The 19999-nt window shown below is 47.3% G+C and overlaps 1 protein-coding gene across 1 annotated transcript in view; it reads right to left on the minus strand.

Moving 5' to 3' along the window:
* Positions 1-11643: 11643 nt before the first annotated feature.
* The window catches only part of TUB (TUB bipartite transcription factor), a 193205-nt gene continuing 184849 nt past the window's right edge, over positions 11644-19999 (minus strand). Inside the window, exon 12 of the mRNA XM_030202442.1 lies at positions 11644-11925. Coding sequence (XP_030058302.1) covers positions 11792-11925 — 134 coding nt within the window. The 3' untranslated portion in view covers positions 11644-11791. The remainder of the gene's footprint in view (positions 11926-19999) is intronic.

The raw sequence follows: 19999 nt of genomic DNA on the forward strand, positions 1-19999 counted from the left end.
AGCCAATCGTTGAGATAAGGGAACACATTCAATCCCCGCCTGCGTAGCGATGTTGCGACTACCACTAGGCATTTCATAAAATCCCTGGGAGCTGACGTGAGGCCAAAAGGCAACACACGGTACTGAAAGTGATGTGTTCCCAGCCAAAACTGAAGATATTTCCTGTGGACTGGAAGTATCGGGATCAGGATGTGTGTATATGCATCCTTAAAGTCCAGAGAGCATAGCCAATCATTTTCCTGAATCATGGGAAGAAGGGTGCCCAGGGAAACCATCCTGAACTTTTTGCAGACTAGGAATTTGTTCAGGACCCTTAGGTCTAGGATGGGACACATCCCCCCTGTCTTTTTCTGCACAAGGAAGTACCTGGAATAGAATCCCTGCCCTTCTTCCCTGGTGGAATGGGTTCGACCGCATGGGCCTTTAGTAGGGCAGAGAGTTCCTCTGCAAGTACCTGCTAGTGATGAGAGCTGAATGAATGAGCTCTCAGTGGGCAATTTGGGGGTTTGGATAACAAATTGAGGGTGTATCCTAACCAGACTATTTAAATAACCTACTGATCGGAGGTTATGAGGCCACCTTTAGTGAGAAAATGTTAACCTCCTTCCAACCGGCAACTCGTCCGGCACAGACACTTTGACTGCGACTATGCTCTGCTAGAGCCAGTCAAAAGCTCATCCCTTGCTTTTGCTGGGGAGCAGCAGGGGCCTTGGGCGCACACTGATGACAAGAACGAGTGTACTGGGGCTGAGCCTGAGCAGACTGGCAAGCCGCAGAAGTGTACCTACACCTAGAGTAGGAATAAGAAGCACTCCGCGATCCACCAAAATACCTCCTGGATGAGGAGGTGGTTGCAGAAGACGTCCGGTGGGAGACAGAAGACATAGACTCTGTGTGCTTTTTGATTTGGCCAATGACCTCTTCAGCCTTCTCTCCAAAAAGATTATCCCCCAGCAAGGGGCATCCACCATTCTCTGCTGGACTGAATGATTCAGGTCAGAAACATACAGCCATGAGAGTCTGCACATTGCTATACTTTAGGCAGAGATTCTGGATGCCATGTCAAAAGTGTTGCAAGTGCCCCTGGCCAAGAACTTGTGACACGCCTTCTGCTTAGAAGGAATGGTTCCACTGAATCTAAGCAGAGATTGGGTGGCGTCGCCGGTAATTGGGAAACAAAATGGGAGCTGGGCAGACTTCTACAGTCTATGCCCTGATTGTGACTGAATAGATAGGGATGGGCTGGAGTGTAAATTTTTAGGGGCTTCGACGTTAGCTTCAGAACTTAGTACAAGAACAGTACAGTACTAGGCAGACTTCTACGGTCTGTGCCCTGAGAAAGGCCAGGACAAATCAAACTCGGGTATACATATAAAGTATCACATACCATGTAAAATGAGTTTATCTTGTTGGGCAGACTAGATGGACCGTACCGGTCTTTATATGCCGTCATTTACTATGTTACTATGCTGCTTGACCAGTTGGTGAAAAGGCTCAGCCTGCTCTTGAGGTAGCGTGTCGACCAAGTCAGTCAGCTGTCTCACCGAGTTCCACAAGTAAATGCTCATGAAGAGCTGGTAAGACTGAATACGCGCAATGAGCATAGCGGCCTGATACATTTTCTTCCCAAAAGAGGAAGTACCTGGAATCCTCTTCTGATTCCGAGCACTCTTCTTCAGTATTGGACAGCACTTCCCTCAGGGATGTCCAAGACCTGGCCCGGGAACGGTGTCAAGGAGTCGGCTCCCACCTCGACTCCAGCAAAGCTTCCTCCACCGATGATGGAGAACCAGCCTGGGTGGCAATCGACACCGGGACCGCAAGCGGCGCTGGTGCCAGAGGCCACACCTCGAGCTGAGGGCCAGGCAGGGCCGCAGCGGAAGGCATGGAAGGCACAGGCACCCCCAATGCCGATGCACATTTCTGCATCAAACCCTCCAAGAGCTCTGGGAGCAAGGCCCAAATGCGATTGTCAAGAGCCTTCATTGGTAAAGGCTGAGGGGCCAGAGTGGGGTCAGGTTGTCGAACCGCCTGGAGTGCAGGAGCAGTCTCTCAGCTGCTGGGAGATGCATGCATTGGCACCTCTTGAATATAAGGGGAGCGGACCTCCCGGTGCAGATGCTTCTCGGGTGCCGAGTCTCTCGGTGCCCCAGAGCTCCCAGCACCATGCATCGAAGGAGATCGGCATCGAAGATCGGTGTCGGTGCATCTTGGCCTTCACCCGATGCACTTCATCCAAACTCCTCTGTGATGAGGATGATGTTGAATCCTTACATTGGCTCGGCATCGGGTCTGTCAATGGTCGGTCCCGGGGGACCTGCATAGCAGGAGGCCTCGAGGCAGGTGGAGACCCACTCAATGCCTCACTATTCCCAATGTCTCACAGCAGTCATCCCTACCTTGACTCCCGACGCCGATGCTTCCTTTAATGTCAATGACAACATTGCCGACCTTGATGCCAATGACGAAAAACCGGACCAAGCTCCAAAATGTTTTTCTCGTTGAGCCTCTTGGGAAATTTGCATCTTCATATGAAGACAAAGGACACAATTTGCCGGACTATGGTGGGGCCTGAGGCACTGAATACACTACGAATGTGTATCAGATTCCGAGATGGTCCAGTTGCACCGGGAGCAATGTTTGAAGCCACTGGGTGTCTTCGATGGCATGAAAGGGAAAATGGTTCCGGCAAAATCAAAAGTCGTGATTGTGCCTGAAAAATGGAAAAGAGGCACAAAAAGAAGAGACCTGTCTGAGCAGGCCTAAATGGGGGCCCGCCACGAAAAAATAAATAAACACGGCCCAAAAAGAAACTAAGGGAATTAAGAGGATTTTTTTTAAATATCAAAAGAAAAAAAGAAGAAAACTGAAGAGATAAAAAGCGTTGAAATTCAGTTAGGGCTCTTCCCGGGCGTGTGAGGAGCAACAAAAAGCGCAGCTGCTTCCTCCTGTGGAAAGAAACTGAAGAGCAGCGGATGTGCTACGGGTGGGAAGCCATGCCGCGCACACATGGTGGGACATGGCTCGCACCCCAGAAGGCCCTCAAAGCTTTTTTCTTGCTGCTTAATATGCCAAATCCCGAGTGACGCGCATTGTCTTCCCACTTGTGAGAATGGTAAGCCTGCTTGTCCTCGGAGAAAAGCTTTTATATACTAAATATGCATTTTTTTAAGTGAATTTGAGATTCCAATTTTAGCCAATATAGCCCGCTCAAGAGAGGACTAGATTTGTGAAATTTTCCTAAATTAAAAAATTAATCTTGAAGAAGTATTTAATAATAATTGGAGTCTCTTCTTTAATAGTACATTGATTGAACAATACAAAGAATTACAGTAATCTAAATGTGGTAATCTAAAGGTTCATGGGAGGATAAGCTAGGAATAAACAATTGCTCTCTTAAAAGAACAATGCTGCCTGTCTCAAGTTCACCCCAAAATATTTGAGGAGCCCTTTTACTAAAGTGCAATAGGTAGTTAATGCACAAATTAATGCACGTTAACTGATACACAAATACGGTAACAGCACATGCAAATTTACATGTTAAGTGCATTTTGTGTTAGGGGTGAAACTAGGCAGGTCATGGGAAAAGACTGGGCATAGATTGCATATTGCAGGTAGCATGCAGCACATACTGCTCCTGAGCCACCATTTCTGCAATTGGTGTGGGTCCACAGCACCTCCCCCGCAGTAATTGTGACCAGACTACTGCACATTAATGAACATTTTTACATGGGAATTTCAGAAGACATGCTGAGCATGCACCCGAGGGTTGCAACACTGCCTTTGCACTTATTGCAGGATTTTTTTGCATTAAGACATGGTGCCCTTGAACGACCCCATTAGTCAAAAATAGATTTTTTTTCAGTCATAATAACAAAGAATCTTACCTGTCAAGCTGCTTTGCTGCATCAGAACCTGGAACACTTGCCAGCATTGATAAAATCATGAATCTGCTTTGTATCAGAAAAGTCTAGAGAAGAATGTCAGGCCATTCATCTGTGAGCTGAGGTTGAGCTAAAGTAGGTTATGCAGCATGAAGATGACCCAAAATTTTCAAGTACATCTATTGTAAAATGGCTGAAGAAGAGTTTGTAATTTGGTTTGGCTAAATCATAATCCTATCCTAAATCTTATTGAAATATGGAAGACCTGAAGTGAACTGTTCATGCAAGGAAGTCCTTAAATGTCACAGAGTTGAAAGAGTTTTATAGAGAAGAATGGACCAAGATTCCTCAAGGGCATCATGAGAAACTGATCAACAGTTACAGGAAATGTTTAAATGAAGGTATTGCTTCTGATGGAGGTACCACCAGCTACTGAATGAAGGGCTTACATAGCTTTTCACACAAGAATGTTTATTGTTAAATCTTTTAGTTGAATAAAGGTGGACTGAACACCCACCTAGGGTGGCAGAATTGTGTGTGTGTGGGGGGGGGGGGGGGGGGTGTTATGGCACAGCTCCAGAAAGTGGTCAAGCCTTCCCTTTATTGAGCTGCTGCTATTGCACACACACCCTCCATTTCCTCCTACACCTGCTCAAGCTTAAAAAAAAAAGGATGACTACAACACAGGCCCTATAAGCACAGGCCTGTGTCCAAGTGCTGCCTTATTCTTCCCCTTTCAGAGGCCGACCTCTCAGAGGGGGGCAGGACATGGCAGCATTTCAGTGTGGGCCTGTGTTTATACAGGGTCTATACTGCACAGCAGTCAGTCTTCTTTTATGTTTGGGACCAGCACAGGAGTGAGGACAGCAGTGGCTCAGAAGAGGGGGAATGCTGCACATTGTGTGGAGGTAGGAAAGGTAAGAGGCTGGGAACCTGTGGGAGCGGTGTAGAGAGGTGAAAAGGAGATGCAGGCCATGGGTGGGGGGAGGTAGAGAAGGGAAAGGGAGATGCTGGCCCTGGATTGGAGGTGGAAGATAGGAGAAGGGGAGATGCTGATCACGTGGGCAATGTACAGTGCAGTAGGGAGAAGCTGGCCATTGGGGAAATCAGAGGTAGAGAAGGGAAAGGGTCAAGCTGGCCATAGAGTGGGGATAGGAAATGTGAGATACTAGCAACCTTTGGGGGGTAGGTAGACAGGAGAAGGGGAGATGCTGACCACTGGAGGACATATAGAGAGTGGAAGGGGAGATATGGCCACAGGGGGGAGTAGGAATGTAGAGAGAGGAAGGGGAGATGCCATAGGGGATGGGGAGAGGGTAGGGCCTTGAGTCACCACTGAAGATTGGGAGTACATGGGGATAGGTGTTCGATATACTTATGCTGTCCTTGACCTCTAGAGGGCCATTGACAGAATATAGGCAATCCAGAGGTGAATATGTTTAATACTTAAAGACCTAAAAAGTGTTTGGGAAAGGAGGATTATGGAGGTGAGAAGGAAGTATGGGAATATGATATCTCATAGATATATGAAGTAATTAACTGGAGGAGATATTTCCTTAGCATTGTGAATACATTGCTTCATAGAAAGGATGGTGGGTGCAAGGAAGAACCTCAGTGAAGTTGACAAAACCAGTGGTGGGCACAGGCACACCCACTTTGAATTCAGGCCCACCTAGAAGCGATGTGACTGGCAGGGGTCCCGAACACGTGCCAGGTGAAGACTCCCAGCATCTCTCCCTTCCCTCCCCTGTGATTGGAATGTGTCTTAACTGCAGGGACTCACATCTACTGCTCATACTGGTGCTGAGTCTTCCCTCTGACACGGAAGTTGAAGGCTTGGGGCAGCTGTGAACAGTGGTTGAGTCATTGCTTGCTGCTGGTGAAGAAGGATTTAAAAGGTAGTGGGGCTTGGGAGGAATGCAGTTGAGAGACACCCTTGATTGCCGGGGGAGGGAGAGAGGCCATGTGGGGGTGGGGGTTTGTGCACACCCACTTTGGGCTCAGGCCTGCCCAAAATTGGGTATTTGGCTACGCCCCTGGAGGAAACAAAAAAATATTGGAAATTAAAAGAGTGTAGGATAGTTAGAGAGGATCCTTAGCAGTGAAATGTGGGGTACAAATGTAACAAATGAATAAATGAATGAATAAAAAAGAGAGGGAAAATCAAGTAGACTCTCAATTTTAACAACAGGAAGGGAAAATTAGAAGACAAATGGGTCTGACTAACTTCATTTACCATTTATTTCTATTTTAATGTTTCGAATTGCAAATAAAGAAACAGCAAAACATGGCTAAAATGAAAAGTTGCTGGTGTTATGTTCCCATTTTCTTTTAATACTAAAACTGAAAGCTCAGGATATTCATGTGCTTGATAGGAATTATTTTTACTAAAATTCTTTTTATAAGGATGAAACAAACCATAATTTAACACTAACACTGGAAGTCTAAATAGGATTAGCTTTCACTGAATCTGGGGTCTGTTTTTCTAAAAAAGAAATGCAAGAATGATTTAGTTTACATTTCAGAGTGTTCTGAATGCAACGTTTTCCATAAAGTCCTTGACAGAGATGAGAAAAAACAGCAGTAAACAAGAACATTTGTATGTAGAGAAGAAGCAGAATGCTGTGCATGCAATCCATGCAAGCGAGACATGCCTTTAAGTGAGACCAGCACAACAGACCTTGAGTAACAAGGGCTTTGACAGCTCATTTACAGTACACCAATGCTGCAATTTGTAGCTCAGCCACTGGTTGCTTTGATCTCTACATCAGCAAACTGTCAGTACTATTAATTTATTCATGGAAATGTTTTCAGTCACTTCCTCCTTTAAAAAAAAAAGGTGATCCATGTGCATTTAAAAATATAAATAGCCATTGTCATGATGACTCCTATAAGAAGACCAAAGCACTTTCTAGTCTACTGACCCACCTTTCAGTACAAACTGTAACAGAGTACATCTTGAGAGAAATTACTGGGCATGCCTTACATTTTTTTACAATCATTTTTACTTCATATCATTCATATTTTCAGGAGACATCCGATGAATATGCATGCCTTGGAAACTCAGTATACGCAGATTTCTCTCATGCATATCCTGAAAACCTGACTGGCTGTGAGTTTGACAGAATATGTTTCGGAAGCCCTGCATTAGAAGATATTGTGCACCGCCTTCTTTGCACTTTAAGGCCATATGTACACTACTGCTCAGTATTTATTACGGTCACCAGAATACACATACTACTGTGTCATTGCTTCTAAAGATGACAGCAAAGCTGGAAGATAACTGACTGAATAGAAACCAAACCTAATATTCCCTTCCAATTGAAGAGTCATGAACATAAAAAAATAAGTAAGTGAAAAGTGCCTGGCCCTCACAGTTTAGGAATACACAGAGAATGTCTTTATAAACATATATAGATATGAGCGTCGGCTACTGTCCTTCAGGGAGGTGTATGGATTCTATTTTGTTTACTTGAGCATGTTACCAGATATAAAAATCTAGCAGCCAGCCAACTCCTTCTCCTCCCCCTCCCATTGATGAAATCCAAGCCACAAACATTTTAAAAACCCCACCCCTGAGCCTCCTCATGAATCTCACCCGGTCCCTAAATCCATACCAGGAAGTAATCTCTAATTGCTTCTGCCCTATCAGTGCCAAACTCCAAAATGGCAAAGGCTAGGGTCTGCTCCAGCCATATATGGACCCCAAGGGTAAGATTAAGGAGGCAGCTGAGGGAATATAAGTGATGGGAGGCAAGCCAGTTGGGGGAGGGGCCTTGTGGCACGTGGCATTATGAGTGGGGAGGGGGGGATAAAGGGACAGAACAGAAACCCAGGTTGGCTTTTTACAAAAGGGGGTTTAATCTGTGGGATGAGTGAGGCAGGGCAGCCTGCAAACAAAAGAAAAATTGTTTTTCTTTCATGTCATTTAAAATGTGAAACAAAACATCCCTGGTTGGAGACGACTGAAACAAATGTAAATATTAAAATTGCTTGACTCCACCACGCAAATCAGAAAACTTGTGCTGATGAGATTCAGAAGCAAATTATTTTTATCGTAAACAGCAGAATAATATTATCACAGTGTTTAGAAACGGGCAATGGTCGCAGGGCCGGGGCTATGCACCTTGTACTCTTCCAAACCCTCTCATCAAGAGTGGAGAAACCCAGAGGTTTGTATTATGACCTATTTTGTGAAAAGACAACATATTTTTCTGAGTTCACCACATTTTTAAATAGCTATTTTGTGCTGATTCCCTTTAAGTATTTTCAAGTTATTAATAATTAGGGGTTAAATAAGTTGCTAGAATCATTTTCACTGAAGGTCACAGATCTGATTCAGTTTATACAGCAGGCTGGGCACAGTTCAAGCTGTCATTAACTAGTACATGAGTCCTGCTTTTCCTTCATTGGTACTCAGCTGTGGAATGCATTGCCACCTAATCTGAAAACTATTCATGACTTATTTTAGATTGTAAGCTCTATTGAGCAGGGACTGTCTCTCTGTGTCAGGTGTTCAGCGCTGCGTGCATCTGGTAGCGCTATACAAATGCTAATAATAATAATTAACTTTTGAAAAACACTGAAAACATCTCTTTAGCAAGGCCTACTATAATAATCAATAATAAGAACTCCTGTGCTTCACTACTTACTTGATAGTTTGACTGTTTTCTGATCTACTGAAGTGATTGTATTCATTATGTTACACACAGTTCTTTGTATGTAATCCAATTGTTTATCTACTCTTAATTGGCGCCTGCCAAGGATGTAATATTGTAAGCCACATTGAGTCTGCAAATAGGTGGGAAAATGTACAAATGCAATAAATAAATTAAGAGGATAGGTTTTACTGGGAGGAATAAAATCTCAATAAAGCAACTTCACTAAAATTCATTGGTCACTTCTTTCTGACTATGGCTTATGGTTCACACAAGGAATTTGTTGTTATAATGTGGAAATCTGCTTTTAGCGGTTGCCCATTAAAGAACCATAAATAATGCTTTAGAGTGCCACTGTATAAAGTGCAAGTGCAGCAGTGATGCCATTGTCTAAATCCAAAATCCACACATGGCTCCTACCACAAATGATTTCACTAACTGAAGTCAAGCTCCAAGATTTATTTTCTGTGAAAAAGTTGGCATGGCTGACAATGCACAGCCCCTTTGCCTATCAACACCTGCCAGTCAAGGGTGCACTGTCCAGTAGGTAAACTGAGGAAAAACTACATGAGTGGAGGAAAGAAAGGAACCTTATGGAATCCATAGAACCAGGCAAGCAGTAAGGTCAATGGATGAGTCTTCCAACAGGTAAACACTGTGTGTTTACCTACTGGAAGACTCATCCGTTGACCTTACTGCTTTCCTGGTTCAATAGGTAAACTGGCTATGAAACATTGCCTTCTGAACTCTAAGGCAGAGAAGTTATACTTGTTGGATGTGTCATGCTGGAAACACTTGTGTTGAAAGGTGCTACATGTTAAAAAAAAGTACTATGGTTTACATACTCTTCTTGGATAGGAGTACATGGGAGAAAGGAACTGTTTCCACTTCTCATTTGTCCTTTGCTTTCGCTTCAGTATAGGCTGACCTCATGTATTAAGTCATCCCCTTTCTCCCTTTTAGAGATGAGGGGAAATACACAATATTTAACTGCGCTCAAGAATCCCACAGTAGTTCTGGGATTGGTGCAGAGATTGTGTTTGGAGGAAGAGAGTAGGTGTGCCTTGCATTAATAAGCAAATCACCACATGCTGCCGTTCAGCACAGGTCTAACACAGCAGCCCATACCGCCTGGTAAATAGGTGGCAGTAAGGGCTCCCGCGCTAATGGCCACACCCAATTGGGAAATTAGCATGTGGCCATTAATAGAAAAAAAAACAAAATCGTGGCCATTTTACTGCTGCAATAAGAGTGGTCTCAGTGTACGGGAAATCCATATGCTAAAAATAGCGCAGGCCAGTTTTTGGCACAGCTTAGTAAAAAGGGCCCTTTAGTATCAGTGGATCATGAGTGGAAACAGTGCATAAAAAATTCACCATATAACATGGGAGAGCTGAGCAGGTGGGCATGTGATCATATGGAGTATATCAGAAGCTCAGCTAATGGAGAACAAAATACAGAACAGCTTGGGGCAGAAGATTGTAAGATTGTGAGAGTTTGCATCTGCAGATCAAGAAATGTTCTTTCGCATCATTTCCCATTTTGTTTATGGAGATTTTCATGTTATTTGGGTGTTTCTGGCCATTTTGTCATTTTGCCACTTTCCAATAACAGTGCACACTATTTCCACATAGTGCACAGTATTATCAGCAAATGACAAAACACAAAATATCATGGTTTTTCCCATTCATTTTAATTTGGAAATTACATTAATTAATTAGGATATTTCATTGACAGTTCCTATGTCATTTCAAATGACAGCCCATTCCTAGCTTCTAATACCAAACCATGTGTAACAAGGCAAAAAAAGGTTAAAATAAAACATGTCATATGGTAACATTCTTTTACATCTTCTAGAGCCTTTGTAACAGATAGTCATCCATTCAGCTCATCCCTGCTGTCTTAAATAAGTGACTTCTCCATCATCTGAATGCAGTGTCAAGGCATCTACCAAAAAAATTACAGATTTTGTTCAGTAGCTGGCACTTTCACATCACATTTAAAAATATCTGTTTTTTTCAAGCACCCTGTCTAAGAGAAATAAATATGCAACTCCTAATTGAAATTTAAAAACCATCACCCAAAGATGTTATCAGAAAAGACCAGTTAAACTAAATATAAAATCTTTGGGCTCCTTTTACAAAGCTGTTCTAGCAAATATAGCATGGCAAATGTGACCAAGCCGATTCAATTTCTATGGGCTTTGTCGTATTTGCTGCACTGGAATCGCTAGCACAACTTTGTAAAAGAAGCCCTTTGCTTTCTTCAGCCTCTTGAGAATTGGATTGCCTCAGTGGATCAGCTGTATCAAGAAATGTTTGTTATTGATATACCGTATTTATATCACTAACAACACAAAATAGGCAAAAAATTTCACCTACTCTGTAACTACAGTAAACAAGATATATTCAAAAGACCAACAGACAACTCTAATTTTAAAAGCTGTACTCAGATAACATTCATCCAAAGATATATACTGGCATGAATGCTTTTTGCATTTTTAGAATTATTTTAATTTTCAATGGGAATAAAACCCAGCATCAAAGTGTTGCAAACTGATGTGTCAGAATATAGAGAGCAGTTGTCTGAAGACATTTTGTGCTTTCCAATGCTCTCTTCTTTGCATTGTGATTTAGATTTGTCCCAGCCACAGGTTCAAAGGGCAGAAGTGTCCTGAGCTTTCAAACTGTCAAGGCTTTTGTACTGGTTGATCAGTTTCATACTGTTGCGTTGCTCGGAACTGTGACTTCTTGGGAAACTTTTAGTGTGTTGCTGACAACAAATTTTAAGCGTTCAGTTCGGCATCTTCTACAAATTTGGTTAGAGCTTCCAAACACTTTTCTAATGGAGATCCATGTGAAAAATACATTTTCTATATCTTCCAGACTTTAGAAATGGAGATGTAACTGAACTGTAATATATTGGATGTGAATGTATACCACTGCACTGCATGCCGTTATCATTTGTAGCAAATGCTTTAGAACTCATATATATAGAATTTGATGACTCTTTCAGAAGACAAAAGTAAACAATAAGAACTGTGAATGACCCAAATATCAAAAACACTGAATTTCATTCCAAACTTTCCCCCCATACCCTTTTAAAGATTCTTTTAAAAAACCCATAAAACAACAATTTTGCCTGGTCTGTTTAAGAGCAAGAATAAAAGACATGGATAGGAAGCTGGAATCCTAGCTTTGTCCTCGTGTTGTTGGTCTCGAATAGGATGGAAGTTCCACCACTTGCTGTTTATTCACAGGCCAATTTACTGTCAAAGCTGGAGAGAGCAATAGCAAAGGCTTGTAGTGCACACATTGGATAGTTGTAGTCCATGGTAAACACGTCCTCAGCCACACGACCAAACTGCATCACTATGTAGTCAGCTAAAACAAATGACACACACACATACACACACAAAAGTGTAAAACATACAGAAATACATGAGCAAAGTTATTTTCTTTGTATTTGTGCTTGTATAATGCCCTCTCGCTCTCTCTGCTTATATATACAGATAGATAAATCTAGATCTATATAATCTTTACTACAACAGTCTTTCTGTAAATTTAGGATATTCTAGGTAGTTTCACCAAATGGGTTATTTTCTTAATTTTTTTATTTATAGAAATTTTGAAATACAACCAAGGACCAGTCACATGTAAAGTAATATACAAAAAAAAAGCTATAAACCAGAAAGAACCATCTACTTTGCACATCTATATTAATAAATCCCACCTTGAACATTCTGAAGCTCACTCCAAGGCAGAGAAGCACAAAAATCCTGTAGTCTTCATAGGCTAGGACCAGTCACCCTCACTCATAGACCCGCCCTCAGCCACGCCCCATCTAATATAATAAAACGCACCCTCAACGTTCTGAGGACAACGTTCTGAAGTCACTCAGACTCCCAGAACGGTTCGTAAGTTCGTGGTGGTGAAGCCACTGACCAAGACTCGCTGCCCCGCCCTCTCGTCAAACATTATGACGTCGAGGGCGGAAAACCGAAAGAAAAACGAAAGAAGGGACCGCATTCAGGCAGGGGGAGTCCCTACTCCTCCCCCTGCCTAGAAAACGCTGGGAAACAACCTCGCAAACCACCCGAAAGCTAAGGAGTTAAAATGAAGCCCCTCACACAGAATGACCGAGGAACAACACCCCCCCCCCACCGCAACAACCAACAAAGCACATCAAAAGAAAAGAAGCCCAGCCAACAAAATGATGGAGGTGCAACAACCACCCCGAGCCGCCCCCCACCCCCCAAAGCCACCCACCGTCGCGTAACTTTGCTGGCGGGGGACACGAAACCCCGCCAGCACAAGTCCTGTCTTCAGACTCTGGCGTGAACTTCAGCATTTACTAGCCTATGCAGGCAGGGCTTCTGTGCGTCTGACGTCATGCAGGTGCAGGACGTCCGACGCACAAAACCCCGCCCAGCAAAGGCTAGCAATGCCGAAGAACAAGCGGAGTCAGCAGACAACAAAGGACTTCTGCTGGCGGGATTTTGGGTCGCCCACCAGAAAAACAACGTAACGAACGGTGGGTGGGATGGCGGCGGGGGTGGGGGCATCGCGGTGGGTGGGATGGCGGCGGGGGGGGGACATCACACGGAGGAGGCAATGACGGCAATAAACGAAAAAAAAAATGGCAATCTGGCAGCGCTACCTTCCCTCATCTTCAAAACAACGCTTCCAAAACCCCCTGTCCCCCCCCCCCACACTCACTCACTCACTCATCTGGCAGCGGATCCTGAACCCCCCCAACCAAACACACACATTCTCACTCTCATTTGGCCACACTTCCTAAACCCCCCCCCCCCCAACACACACATACACACACTCACTCTCTCATCTGGCAGCGCTTCCTGAAAACCCTGCCCCCACACACACACACTCACTCACTCACTCACTCATCTGGCAAACCTCTCTCCTCCCCACCACACACACATTCACTCTCTCATCCGGCAGCGCTTCCTGAAACCCCTGCCCCCCACACACACTCACTCATCTGGCACCGGTTCCTGAACCCCCCCCCCACACCCCTCCCCCCCACACACTCTGTCACATATGGCAGCGCTTCCAGAAACCCCGTACACACATACACACACACACTCACTCTCATCTGGCAGCGCTTCCTGAAACCCCTGCCACAACCACACACAGTCACTCACTAATCTGGCAGCCGTTCCTGAACCCCCCCCCTCCCCCACACACACACACACTTACTTACTCACTCTTATTTGGCCACACTTCCTGAACCACCCCACCACCACCACCACCACACACACACACACACTCTCTCTCTCATCTGGCAGCGCTTCCTGAACCCCCCCCCCCTACACACACAAACTCACTCTCATCTGCAAACGCTTGATAAACCGCCCCCCACACACACACACACACTCATCTGGCAGCGCTTCCAGACCCCCCACACACCCCTCTTCTTCAAAGCTGAACCACCCAACACAACCAACACACCCCTCCAACATACACACTCTCTCACTCAAAATCTCATCTGCCATCGCTTCCTGAACCCCCCCCCCCCCCCCCCCCCCACACACACACACACACACTCACTCTGTCTCATCTGGCAGCGCTTCCTGAAACTCCTGCCACCCCACACACACAGTCACTCACTAATCTGGCAGCCATTCCTGACCCCCCCCCCCCCCCCACACACACTTACTCACTCACTCTCATTTGGCCCCGCTTCCTGAACTCCCCCCCCCCCCACACACACACAAACACTCACTCTCTCATCTGCCAGTGCTTCCTGAACCCACGCCACAAACACTCACTCTCATCTGGCAATGCTTGAAAAACCGCCCCCCCCCCCACACACACACACTCACTCATCTGGCAGCGCTTCCTGAACCACCCACACCCCTCTTCTTCCAAGCTGAACCCCCCAACACCCCCCCCCCCACACACTCACTCACTCTCATCTGGCAGCGCTTCCAGAAACCCCATACACACACACGCACTCACTCTCTCATCTGGCAGCGCTTCCTGAACCCCTCCTACCCCCCCCCCCCCCCATACACACACTCACTCTCTCTCTCTCTCATCTGGCAGCGCTTCCTGAACCCCCTGCCCCCCCCCCCCCCCACACTCACTCACAATGTCATCTGGCATTGCTTCCTGAACCCCCCCACCCACACACACACACTCACTCTCTCACTCTCATCTGCCAGCGCTTCCTGAACACCCCACACCCCTCTTCTTCCAAGCTGAACCCCTCCAACACATCCCCCCCACACACACACACACTCTCTCTCCCCCTCCTCCAGCACACCAATTGCTTAGGTGCAGTGGCGGCAATCTGAGACACCAGAGAGAGGGGGGGGGGGGGGCTGACAGCATAGAGAGAGAGGGAGGTATCTCTGTCACACACACACTCTCTCTCACACACACTTTCTCTCTCACAGACAATGTCTTTCTGTCTCTCACTCTCACACACTCTATGTCTCACAGTGTATCACATTCACTCTCTATGTGTCACACAGTCACTTACACACTCGCTTGGTCTCATACACTCAGTCTCACAGAGAATCAGTGTCTCACACACACTCTCTCGCACACACTGTATCTGTGTGAAACACACTCTCTCTCTATCACACTGTGTCTCACATACGCAATTGCACACACTCACATTCTCACAAACACACTCTCTCACAGACACACTCACACCCAGACTCACTCTCTCTCTCACACACACACACACTCGCACTTTCACTCTCTCTCTCACACACAGTCACTCTCACATACACTCTCCAAAACATACACACTATGAGGAAAAACTTGCTAGCGCCCGTTTCATTTGTGTCAGAAACGGGCCTTTTTAACTAGTCTGTACATAAAACGCTACCTCAACATTCTGAAGACAACCTGCTGAAGCCATCTGCAAAATCCCTAAACAGTTCGTAAGTTCATGGTGGTGAAGCCATCCAACTCACCATGTCTCTCTGCCCCGCCCTCGAGGGCGGAACACAGAGAGTAAAGGGATCCATAAAGGCACCCCTACCAACTGGCAACCCCCTCCAACAAACAACGACCCAGGCAGGGGGAGTGTTTCCGTACTCCTCCCCCTGCCTAGGAATCGCTACAGACTGCTGGCAAACTCCCCAACCACACGACCACAAAAGCCACCCGCAACCCCTCCCCCCCACACACACACATAAACACACACACACACACAAACGCACACACAAACACACACATGCACATACACACAAACACACACATGCACACACACACAAACATGCACACACACACAAACACACACACACAAACACACACACACACATAAACACACACACACACAAACACACACAAACACACACAAAAACACACAAACACACACACACACAAACACACACACACAAACATACACACACAAAAACACACACACACACAAACACACACACACAAACACACAAACACACACACACACACAAACAGCCTCAATGGTGCATCTCTAAGTGCCCCCCCCCCCGCATCGCCACAACAACCCATGCAACGGGGCATCAGAAAGCCCTACCCCCTTCCCTCCTCGCTGCATCACCCAACCCCTCCCCGCCGCTTCACCAAGCCCCTCCTCCCCACATCGACTGCCTCGCCATCCGCGACCGCTAATACAAACTCTGTCCGGCGGCTGCTGCTTCTAAGCAGCAGCCTGTACATAAAGAAAACAAACAAACAAAAAAACAACCTCCTAAAACGCACCTCCGTGGAGAACCATCTCACATTGGCTGATGTCTCTGCAGCCGCTCCTCCTCTCCCCTCAACGTCAGTGCCCCTGCTGGAAGACCCCAGAGAAACGCCGAGACGTCAGAGGGGAGAGGAGGAGCGCATGCTGAGACTTCAGCCAATGTGAGATGCTTCTCAACGGAGGTGCGTTTTAGGAGGATTTTTTTTTTTTTTGGTTTTCTTTATGTACGGGCTGCTGCTGCTGAATAGCAGAAGCAGCAGCCGCCGGACACAGTTTGTATTAGCAGTTGCGGGTGGCGAGGGGGTTGATGAGGGGGAGGGGCTTGGTGATGTGCCACGATGGGGGGGGGGGTCGGGTGATGCGCAAAGGGGTGGGACAAGGGGCTTTCTTTGGGTGCTGCGCCGGCTGGGGGGGGGGAAGTGGGGGTCTCGCTGGACGTGGGTGGCTGGAAGGAAGCAGGGGGAGGGGAGGGGAGGGTCGCTGCACATGGGTGGCTGCAGGGGGGGAAGGGAACAGGGAGATAGGGATGGGGCTCCACACACCACATGGGTGCCTGCAAGGGGGACAGGGGATACAGGACGGACACTGCAGGGCGGGCAGGGAGACAGAAGGGTTGGTGGTCATCAGGGGGGACAGGTGGGTCGATGGCCATGGCTGGCCACAGGGGAGGAACAGGGAAAAAGGAGAGGAATGTCCTCAGACATGGGTGGCTGCACAGGAGAGGAGGGTCGCTGGACATGGGTAGCTGCAGGGGGGACAGGGGAGAGAGGAGGGACGCTGCACATGCGTGCCTGCAGGGGGACAGGAGGGATGCTGAGGGGGGGCCTGAGACCACATGGGTGGCTGCAGGGGGAGCAGGGGAGACAGGAAGGACGCAGCAGGGGGAGAGGAGGGTTGATGGGCATGGGTGGCTGCAGGGGGATGCTGGACATGGGTGGCTGCAGGGGGAACACGGGGAGAGGAGGGTCGCTGCACATGCCTGGCTGCAAGGGGGCAGGGGAGAGGGAGGGGGTGAGGGGACTCCTCACACCACACATGCAGTCACTCATTCTCTGTCTGCCACATACACTCTCACTCACACACTCACTGTCTTTGTCCCTCTCTCTCACACAGTGTCACACAGAAACACAAACACTGTCTCTCACACACTCTCTCTCTCGCACAAACACATACACTCTGTCTGTCTCTCTCTCTCTCTCACATTCTCTCTCTGACACACACGCTCTTTCTGAAACATACACTCCAAGGAAAACCTTGCTAGCGCCCGTTTCATTTCTAACAGAAACGGGCCTTTTTTACTAGTAGATTATAAAAAGAAAATATATTTTTTTTTACATCCAAGTCCACAACATTATGAGTCAAGTTGATAATCAAAAGAAACAGTGATACACATTATCTTATACTACAGGCAACAAATTTTGCTGATGTGGTAAATGTTACATCTGCAAAATTTAAATAGAGATATTAAACTACAGTCCTGGGGAACTAGATACAGCCCCTCCTGCTGCTAATAAATGCTGAGAATTGAGAAGGCAAAAAAAAAAAAAAAATCACAGATTTCAACTGAATAATGCAGTTTCCTAAAGTATCCATGTGAAAGCATTATTAAGTTGAAGTCACCAAAGGCTTTTAACAGAACTAACATTTTAAAGGAGGATTTAGATTGGGAGGGGAGAGAAGATCAAGCTTGCTTTCCCTTGCATTACCATTCTCTCGCTCCCTTTCTACAGTGTCCTTTTCAGATCCTTCCAAACTCCATGCCATGTTTCCCACCCCCAACCCAAGTACACTCTTAAATATATACTTCTGGTACCAATCGACCTTCTCACCCCCATATTCTTTCATTCATACACACATACACAATTGATTCTGCCTTTACCCTCCCCCAGTTGTAATGGTGAATAAAAGATGAGGGGAGCAGAGTAGAAGGGAAGGGGATAGGACTTGATATACCACCTTTCAGTGGTTACAGTCAAAGTGGTTTACATATTATATATGGGTACTTATTTTGTACCTGGGGCAATGCAGGGTTAAATGACTTGCCCAGAGTTACAAGGAGCTGAAGCACAAATGAACAGCATCAACTTTGTAACCAAACAACAGACCATACCGCTCCCCTGCTTCATTTTTCCAAAATACTTTCCACCCCACACCCTGTCCCCCTTCTCCCTCTTCAACAGGAACTATCCTCTCTTGCAGGCAGATGATCAAAAGCAAACGCCAGCGCTAGAGGCTGTTAGCGCCATACTGGTGCCGGCGTTTGCTACTGACCCATGATCAGAGCCCTTGAGCATGTGAAACAATGCGCTCAAGGGCTCTTAGCGCAAGTAGCATGCAAGTGCATGCTAATCAGCGCTTAACACATTCATCCCCAATGATCAGCGACCAGCACACCAAAGATTGGGTCGCTGGCCGTGACAAACCCTACACCAGCTCCGAGATCATTCCCCCCAAATGAAGCAAACCACCCCCTCCCAGCGACAGGGGACTGGAGGTCCGGCGGACCTCCGGTCCCCCCGACGATCCCCCCCCCCCCCCAGGTTCAGGGAGGGCTGGAGATTCGGTGGGTCTCCAGCTCCCGCAACCCCCCAGCAAATGGTCCCTGGTGGTCCAGTGGGCGCTGACCAAGCCCCCCCCAGCCACAAAATGGCGGCGCCGAGCCCTCCCCAGTGCATCCATATGGTGTGTAGGCCTGCCCAGTGCATCCCAGGATGCACTGGGCAGGGCTGGGCACCGCCACTTTGCGGCGTCGAAGGAAGATAAGGGAGGCAGGCTGCGTCCCTCCTCCAACCAAGGTAGGGGGGGGGCGGGCGGGCAGAGAGAGAGGGCGGGCAGTGGATGGAGTGACAGGTCCATCACACAGGGACCCTTGTCAATGCTGGGGGTTGGGTTGGGGGGACTGGCGGTCCAGTGGACCTCCAGCCCTCCTGTCGCTGGGGGGGGGGGGGGTTGGTCGGTGCCCACTGGACCACCAGGGACCATTTGCTGGGGGGTTGGGGGGGGCTGGAGACCCACTGCACAGCCATCTTCCTGGCCGCGTGCGTCCGTTCCCGCTTCAGTTAAATGAAAAGCAAATAAAGAATAAAACAACAACTCCAAAGGGGAGGTGGGCAGGTTGGTGAGAACAATCAGCCTGCTGTCCTCGGAGAACACCTGCTACAAGTAAGTATCTTCGCTTTCTTCGAGGACAAGCAAGCTGCCCCAGAGCTCCCGGTACCGTGTCTCAAAGGAGACTGGTGCCGATGCTTCTTCGCCTTCGCTCGAAGCATGTCACTGGCACTCCTCGGTACCGACGAGGAGGACATGGAATCCACACGTCTCCTCGGGTTGGGTCCGAAATCGGTCGGTCCCGGTTGGCCTGCAAAGCAGGAGCCTTCGAGACAGGTGGAGACCCACTCGACGGCTCACTACTCCCAGCTAAAAGTGATGTTCGGACAGCCATTACCTGCACTCCCGATGTCGACGCCGAGGAATCAGTCGGAGCTCTGAAAAGACGGTCCCGAAGAGCTCTTCTCGACGCCTATGTCCGTTTTTTCAAACTCAGACACAACTTGCAAACGTCTGGGCGATGGTCGGGCCCAAGGCACTGGATGCACCAGGAGTGCGGGTCAGTGCCCGAGATCGATCGCTGGCATCGAGCACACTTTTTGAAGCCGCTGGGAGGCTTCGATGACATCAGCGGAAAAATCGTGGTGGTGAAATCAAACGGCTCGATTGTGCCAACCAAGGGCACAAAAAGGAGGACGCGCAGCC

Source organism: Microcaecilia unicolor, chromosome 4, assembly GCF_901765095.1.
Source record: "Microcaecilia unicolor chromosome 4, aMicUni1.1, whole genome shotgun sequence".
Classification (NCBI taxonomy): domain Eukaryota; kingdom Metazoa; phylum Chordata; class Amphibia; order Gymnophiona; family Siphonopidae; genus Microcaecilia; species Microcaecilia unicolor.